We start from the raw sequence: 9,280 nt of genomic DNA on the forward strand, positions 1-9,280 counted from the left end.
ACTTTATGACAATGCTTGATTAAGGCATAATATTTCCTTGCACAAGATATCGAGGTGAATAATAGAAAAGTCGAATTTACATCAAGGTGGTGGCACATTCAAATCTATAGAATGGAGGAATCTTAGAGTTGGTGATATTGTGAAAGTGGAGAAAGATAACTTCGTTCCTGCTGATCTTGTTGTGCTCTCTTCAAGTTATGACGATGCATGGGATTTGTTATGTTGAGACCATGAATCTAGATGGTGAAACAAACTTCAAGTTAAAGCAATCAATTGAGGTAACCTCAGGGTTACAAACCGTAGCTAGGGTACAAATCGTGGGTGCCTGGGAGATAACCTGGATGTCCTATCACGGTACCATGGCCCCGGGGACCGAGATAAGAGATAATAGAAAAGAGATGAGGTATTTAAAATTGTAAGATATCTTAAAATATTGCAAATGAAAAAAGAGGTGAGATGTTTATTTTTAATTAACTTACTTAATTAACCATTAATTGACTTGGTATTATAAATTAACTTAATCAATAATTAATAGTAAATATTAAAATCGTTACTATTATCAAGGACAATTAACTCTTTGAATTTATCCATATTATTATGAAACTCTTTTTGCTAAATATATGTGGAATATTTTTAAATAATTAACTTAACCCTAAATATATATTAAAATAATTCAAAGCTTTTAAAATTCTCTTATTTCCAAAAGTTTTTCTTTAAATTGTAAGACCATTATTTTAAATTAGTAATTTCGTGTCAAATTATTAAACAAAATTTAATCCATTAAATTAACTAAAAAGACCATTCCTTTTAATTCGTTATGTTAATTAATAAAAATAAGTTTTACCTATGGTTCATAAATGATTTATGTAGCATCTTTAAAAAAATTCACCGAGTCCAATAATAATATAGGAAGTTTAAAGAATAATATCACGAACTTGTTTCTCTTATGATTGGCTACAATAGGATATAAAAAGCAACCTTTGCAATTACATCGATACAGGAGAAAGAACATCTAGAGCGAAAGAGAGCGCCGCCGACGTGGAAGAGTTATTTAGACATCACATTCTTTTTGGTATGTATAAATTATTTGTTTTGTTTTTTTAATATGTTCTTTTTTGATTTATCCAATTGGGTATTTGATTTGATAAGCCCAGCATCCTTGTTATTTTTGATTTATCCAATTATTTGTTTTGATTTGATCTTACTTTTTATTGATTTACAAGGCATTGTTTGAGTTAACAATACTCTACTAAAGATGATTGCAAACCAAAGCATGATTCGTACCATCATCGGAGTGACCGGTATATATATTGATTTATTTTATTTAAAAACAATAATCAATTGTTTCATCTTTCAAGATGTTTGACAAAAAAAATTTATGTTCATTGCAGGTAATGTAATCTCGTGTGGTTTATTTTTGTCGCCCATGTAATCTTTAAAACCTTTTTAATTTTTTATTAATAATTACTTAGAAAGATTATATGTTAATGTAATTGCAACTCTTCCATTATTTATAGGACGACATACATACAAATCATCCAGAGCAAGGATGTGAAGAAGTTTTCACCGATTCCCTACCTCGCCACATTACTCAATTGTTTGCTTTGGTTTTTCTATGGGCTCCCCATCGTACACCCCAATAGTCTTCTAGTCATCACTATCAATGGCATTGGTATAGCTTTTGAAGTACTCTACATAACCGTTTTTTTAATCTATTCTTCTCGTCAAGGCCGTGTAAGTATAACATTCGCAATACTTTTTCCTCTATTGTATTTGTAGTACCATTTAAAACTTCTCCCTAACCAATCTACACATGTAAATATAATTTAGTTGAAGGTCATCAAACTATTAGCACTTGAGACGTTGTTCATGATAGTTGTAGTAACTTCAGTGCTCTTGTTGATCGACACAACCACTAAGAGATCTTTAATTGTGGGTATCCTCTGTATTATTTTTGGAACTTGCATGTATGCCTCTCCTCTTGTTGTGATGGTAAGAACATTCTCTCCAATGTCGAATTCAACTATATATATATATATATATATATATATATATTATAGAGAGAGTCTTAGGAATTTATTATTATACTTTTGTAGAAACTTGTGATTCAAACAAAGAGCGTGGAGTTCATGCCCTTCACACTTTCTCTTGCTAGCTTTCTTAATGGAGTTTGTTGGACTAGCTATGGCTTCTTACCTTTCGATATCAATCTCCTCGTAAGTATTTGTATATTTAATTCCATATAATTAATCTTGATTGATAAATTAAATATATATATATTTTTAACATTTTCTATCATTAGGTTCCAAATGGTTTGGGGACTCTTTTTGGCATTGCTCAACTACTTCTCTATGCTTGTTATTTCAAGGCCACACCGAATAAGATTGCTCATGCTGAGTTGGAGCTATCAGTCTAGCATTTCAAGACTTTAGTTTTGAATTTTGATTAATATGTATTTTTTTTCTTCTTTTGCTGTATTAATTTGCATTAATGATTAAACAAATTAATCTCTCTCCTTTTTTTTTTTTGTCTCAATGTGATATATTGTGTCATGAAATATGAAATAAACATAAAAAAATTATTTATTGATCATCAAATTATAATTGAATAATTTATTCCAAGAGTTTTTAATGTATAATTGTATATGTTCCTGTCATTTAATATTTTTAATTCAATTAAAAAATCTAATTTTTTCAAATAATTAAATTTCATAATATATATAATTAGTCTCAAATAACAATATTTAAATTTTTTAAAAGGTATTCCTATTAGCAGTGGCGTAGCTAGGATTTTAGATCAGGAGGGGCAATTTAAAAAATATAAATATTAGTATAGATCAATATTTTTCACTCTCTAAAAGTATAAATTTTGAATTCAATGAGTTAAAAATGAACTTAAATTCAATTTTTTTTAATTTAGCCCTCGATTTTAGTTGAAACAACGATCTGTCGACCATATCTATGAATCAAAGTCAAAGAATCATTTAGATGGAAAAAGACGAGAAGAAGGATGTAGTAGAGGGGGAGATGCCCTATTTGAAGTAGGTATATCTCATATTTTCTTAAAATATCTCGACATTCATATTTCACCTAATTTATTATTAGCATAATATTTTAGACATATAATTACTTAATTTAATGAATAGCATTTTTCCAACCATTCAAAAATAATAATAAAATTGATAGTAAACTTGACTAACAAATAAAAACATAAATATGAAAAAATTGACACCATATTTTTTTTAGCACTTAAATCTGTAACGAAAAAGATCAAATAAGACAATTTCACCATAATCCAAAAGGTGTTTGCTATGGATAATTGGTGTAATGACGATGACGATACTCGTAGCAAACAATGGCAGCTGCCAATAATATCGTGTAGTGACAATAATGTCGACGGTAGTGGCAGAGAGGAAAACACAAGGAAAAAATAAAACACGATATTGAAGACAAATAAAAAAAAATAGGAGAGAGAGGGGAAAAAGAAACCTAGAGAGAAAAAAAAACATGGTCGAATTTTCAATGGATTTTTTTATCTAAAATTCCATAGAATGTTAAAATTTACAATTAAGTTTTTTTATTTTTTTTTTCCAATGTATAATTTTTTTTCTCAAATTTCAAGGGTGCGGTCGCACCCCCAAAGCTCCACCTAGCTACGCCCCTGCCTATTAGATAGAGAAAAAACTGTCATAATAGACTTAAAATATACCAATTCCCTATTAAGTAATGATTTATCTTATTTTAATCAATATGTTTAACTAAATTTATTATTTCACCATAATATTATATAATTTGAAGAATGTTTAGTTGAACTTTGAAATTTAAAAATTAACTTTTTCAAAAAATTTAAATGATGAAATTAAATTTGTAAAAAAAATCAACCTATTTTGAAAGCAGTATTCCATATTTTAAATATCATAAATTTTTAATTCTATGTTAATTTTAAAATTTTCAAAGTCAAAAAAGATAAAATTATAAAATTTGCAAGAGATTTTAAACTAACAAATGATAGCAGTCTTCGTAAATATTTTTAAAAAATGATATTTATTTACAAATTTTAAAAGGTAATTTCAAAATTCGTGAAAAAATAAATCAAGATTTTTAATTGAATTATACAAACTTTTATGAATTTAATTAGTTAGGAGTTTATGTAATCTTCTAATTTTATTTTTTTTAACATCATCCTGAAAGTTTTGATAATTGATTTACTTTTGTATATAATAAGATGTGGAAGTGGAACCAACAATAACAATTAAGTCATATACCACCTTCCACTAATGAACTTAGAGAGTTTCGATTGCACTTATTTCAATTCCTGTGGATTGCTGAGATTACAAGAAGTTCAAATTTGCTATTCATGATTTTTTTTTTGCTTCTCTAAATATATTAAAATGTTATTAAAAAGTTAATTAAATTTTATATGTCGTTGGACTAAAAAAGAGGAAAGAGAGGAAAGGAAAAATAAAAAAATAAAAGAAGCTGCATGCATAGGAGATAGGAAAGAAAAGAGGGAGAAAAGAAAAACAAAAAAAAAAGTTAGATTTGTCAAAAGGGTAAAAAAGGAAGTGCACTTGAAAAAGTGTGTCTTTTGGTAAACAGCAAAGTAACAAATACCTTTTGGTCAATTCAGATTTATAGGTATGTGATTTGGTAAATTGCCGAAAAAAAATGCAAGAGAAGGAAAGAGCAACCCGGGTGACGATGTTGGCGTAGCCCACAATCCGAGTATATCATCCGAACTGGCTCTACCAGTGCTGATGAGGTCGGCTATGTGAAAGTGGAATCCAATCTTCAAAATCTAATTGAGGATAATTATAATCTAGTCGACCAGAGACGGCTATAAGCAGTGAGATGTTGAGTCCATCTCTGTTGAACTCTGACTCGATTAGAGCACAACTTCCAAAACATGCTGAAACATTTCAGCTTGCTTGTCCGTTGGCTAGCTCGTTACATTCAGGTTTTTTATAATTACAGTATTTACTTTCTTATGTCATGTTCTCGATGAAATGAAAATTCATGCTCATATATTATTGTTTTTCCTATTCGAATTCTTATTTTGATTATCTAGAATTCATGTAGTTTAGGTTTTTTTAAAGAACTATCAATTCGTCATTTTCATTGACAATAAAGTTTTTTGTCGATTTATTATTTGTATGCTAGATCAAGTTTTCCTAATATACTATAATGTTTTATCGTCGAGCAAATTAAATTATGTAAGAGAAAACCTAGGAAAGACTTCATTTTTCATGTAGCAATGATTTAATCAATTAATTTGGTCGACCAATTGATTACCAAATCTACAATATCGAGTAGAATCGATGAAAATTAATTAAGACTTTTTTCTTAATTAAATCCCCGCCTAAACTTGCGATGGGATCATTTAATCCCCGCCTGAAAGATGAACGTTAATTGATTGGATTTGTTCCAATCGATTAACACCGTCTGTTTTATTTTCTTTTGTTGGTGAAAGCTCACGTTGAAACAGTGATTTAAAAAAAAAACAAACTATTTTCATTGACTATTTCAACAACGTGAAACAAAAAACGAAAAAAAAATATATTGTTTTTTTAATACATGAATAATAAGGGATTAAATAATATTCAATAATAATATTTAATTATAGAACTAAAAGAAATTTTAACTTTTTAGAGGAGTGTTTTATATATAATCATATAGTCACATATAGTAAATTTTCGGATTAATTGAGATAATCGATTGGATCATATTAATCAATTACCATAAGGTATCAATCGATTAATAAGCTTAATTTTATGTTGTTAAGGCTGATTGAGTAATTTCTGTTCGAATAAAGTTCTTAGGATTTTTTTGAGTCTATCTACACAACGTGCTACTAAGTTGAACTAATATGTCGGCCCAAAGGAAGACACCGTAGGTAGGTTTAGTGCATTTTATGTTGGTAGACGTGTATCTATGCTAAAAGTAATCGACCCAAAGGAAGGTTACTTTTATGCCAGATATATGCATCAAGTAGCTTACAACTGTAGAACAAAATATTATTTTATTCAAATCATGCACAAAATATGTCGGCCCAAAGTAAGACATATTATGTGACTGATTAAGGTTGTTGTGAGCTATGGACCAAAATGTAACTCATATAAAGTATCATATTATGCGTACAATGGGTTGGCCCAAAGGAAGATGTTGGATCGAGATCGCGTTAGAGGGGGGGGGGGGTGAATAGCGCTCATGGCTTTCACACGTTTCAGATTCTTAAAATGTTCGATTTAAAACTAACGGAGTAATAAACGAAGAGATTAAGCAACGGAAAAATAAAAGAACACAACACAATCGCAAACACAAGGTATTTACTTGGTTCGGAGCCTTGTGTGAGTCCTATTCCAAGGCTCACGCTCGTTGAGCATTTACGTTGGGCAACAACTATTATTTCGTAAAAAGATTACAACTTTCAAGTAAAATTAACAATAAAAATATACCAATCGACAAAAGAAATGATGAATTTTGAGCTCCGGGTCGTCGGCGTCAAGTTGTAGCTTCGTCGGAACTTCTCGTAAGCAGCTGGTTGCAGAAGGATTGCTTAGATTGTGATGATGTGAAGTGCTGCTCGAGACTGCCTTTTATAGGCCGTTGAGGGCGCCTCCAACGCCTCATGGAGGCGCATCAAACACAAAGTCTATCCCCGGAACCTGCACTGCGATAAGCCTCTGCAGCCTGCTTGTTATCAGCCTGGAGGCGCCTCCATCAACACTCCAAGATGCCTTCAAGCAAGAATCCAGGGCGCCCCAGGTTCCCTTGAGGGTGCCTCTAACTCCTCTTCGCAGCCAACTCACCTCTTGCACCCGAGGCGCCTCCAAGCTCCATGGAGGGCGCCTTAGGTACTGTTCATCCGAGGCAAGCTTTGTGTTTTAGTCCCTGCAAGATATGTTAGTCCCAAAATATCATGCAACACAACGTTAGCACATAATAAATATAATAAATGAAATGTTCGACAGTCACGGACTGTCCGGTTCTAACTTCATATTTCCGGCCGAAAATTCTAGGTCGAACCGACGCCTACTGTTCCCTCTTCCGGGGAACGCGTCTTCACCTACTCCACTTAGGAGAACATACCTGATGCCAGTCCGGTCCTCTAGACCGACTGGACTTTCCGCCTAGGATTACCACCCCCTAGGACCTAGGGTTACCGCCTCCTAGGATTTTTCTCCACCTAGGGTTATCTCCCCCTAAGACCTAAGGTTACCCCCCCTTAGGATTTCCACCACCTAGGGTTACCACCCCCTAAGACCTAAGGTTGCCGCCCCTTAGTGCTTTCCTCTACCTAGGGCTACCACCCCCTAGGACCTAAGGTTACCATCCCTTAGGATTTTCCACCTGCCTAACCACAGTTAGGACTTTCCTGCACACTCATTCAAGCACATTAGATAACAAATAATCTTAACTTTGAATCCCTTGGCTATTATTAAAACTAGGGTTCGATCGTCGGATGCTTCCCACACCAACAGAAGACACATTGTGTGGCCAATTAAAGTTTGAGTTGTATTAGAGAGTATCGCTAACAAATAATGTGTTGGCCCAAAGGAAGACATACTATGTTGTACTTTGTATCTCATAAACAACTCATTTATATGCATTTAAAATTTTATTTTATTTGCATAATTTTATATTACTTATATGTTCTTGGCATTAGTTAAATCGTGAGCTTAAATAAATTTTTCTCTTTAATTTCAGTGCAATTTGTAACTGCCAGTATTAATAACATCCCAACACTAACTGATTTGAATTTTGTTGAATGGAAAGAATACATGACCCTACTCTTAGGTTGCATGGACTTAGACTATGCATTAAAGAATGATCGCCCTATACCTCTGACCAGTGCTAGCACTATATAGCAGAGGACTGAATTTCAGCTGTAGGCAAAATCAAATCGCAAGTGTCTGAGTATCATGAAGCTTTCCATATCGGCACCAATAAAGGACTCGATAACTGAGGGAGAAGATGCTAGGAGTTTTCTAAACCAATTGGGAGACCGATTCATCTCAAATGAAAAGGTCGACACTACCATACTTTTTACGAAGTTGGTAACCATGCGGTATACTAGAAAAGGAAACATAAGGGAGAGACTGAGATTTGAAACACCTAAAAGTGCTCACCTAGCATCTAGATCTCAAGGTTCAAGCAAGAAGAGAAAGAGGATCAATAAAGGAAAAGGAAAGCAGATTGTAGATTCTGGGAGTTTTCAAAATTTTGTTAGTTCGGAAGTTAATTTAGCTATAGTACCTACTGACACTTAGTGGATAGATACCGGTGTTACTAGTCACATAAGTGTCACTATGCAAGGTTGTCTCAGGAGCCGACTTTAGCTTGATGGTGAAAGATACATCTATACAGGAAATAAAAAGAAGATTAAAGTCGAGTCGATTGGTATTTTTAGGCTTTGTTTAGGAACCAATGTTTTTATGGATTTAGAAAATACATTTATTGTACCATATTTTCGACGAAATTTAATTTCAATTTCTTGTTTGGACAAATCAGGTTATTCTTGTTCATTTAGAAATGGAATTTTTAGTATTTTCTTTCACTTCTCTACCATTGTGGGGGTTGAACACTTAAGACTACAGTTTACGTACTCAATAGAGTACCTAGTAAGGCAGTAACTTAAACCTCATTCGAGATATGGATGGGTAAGAAGCCTAGCATTATACACTTACACGTCTGGGGTTGTCCAACTAAAGCTAGGACTTACAAGCCTAATGAAAGGAAACTGGACTCAAGAACGGTTAGTTGTAATTTTATAGGATACTCTGAGAAGTCAAGAGGGTATAAATTTTATGATCCCTCTAATAGATCCTTCTTCGAAACGGGAAATGTTAAGTTCATTGAGTACAGTGGGAGTAATAAATCAGGGAAGTATCTTTTGAGGAAAGCATTGACGATCCTCCTATGCTTACTACTAGTGTGATTAGTAGCAGTATGGTTACCATCCAGTTAGCGTAGTGAACCAAGATATTCCTATGACATCTCCAATGTAATTGGAGGAACCGACCACTGAAATTGAAGTATTGCCTCATATTGATGAGTAAGTTCCTCAACCACCTCAAACACAAGTGCCTTTAAGGCGATCGATAAGGGAACGGAGAACCACGAATTCATGTTTATCTCCAAGAGTATGATTTTGACATAGGGTTGGAAAGTGATCCTACATTTTTCCAAGAAGTCAAACAATGCTCTAACCTTGAAAGGTGGATTAATGTCATGCAAGAAGAGTTGAAGTCTATGACATACAATAACGTTTGAGAATTTGT

The 9,280-nt window shown here is 32.9% G+C and overlaps 1 protein-coding gene across 1 annotated transcript; it reads left to right on the forward strand.

Annotated features, from left to right (window-relative positions):
• Window positions 1-203: 203 nt before the first annotated feature.
• On the forward strand, window positions 204-2,416 carry LOC121991022 (bidirectional sugar transporter SWEET5-like). Its single transcript, XM_042545051.1, has 7 exons — window positions 204-278; window positions 964-1,072; window positions 1,392-1,428; window positions 1,518-1,734; window positions 1,831-1,992; window positions 2,097-2,216; window positions 2,303-2,416. The coding sequence occupies exons 1-7, from the start codon at window positions 204-206 to the stop codon at window positions 2,414-2,416; spliced, it is 834 nt and encodes a 277-aa protein (XP_042400985.1).
• Window positions 2,417-9,280: the final 6,864 nt, after the last annotated feature.

Source organism: Zingiber officinale, chromosome 6B (assembly GCF_018446385.1).
Source record: "Zingiber officinale cultivar Zhangliang chromosome 6B, Zo_v1.1, whole genome shotgun sequence".
NCBI classification, from domain to species: Eukaryota; Viridiplantae; Streptophyta; class Magnoliopsida; order Zingiberales; family Zingiberaceae; genus Zingiber; species Zingiber officinale.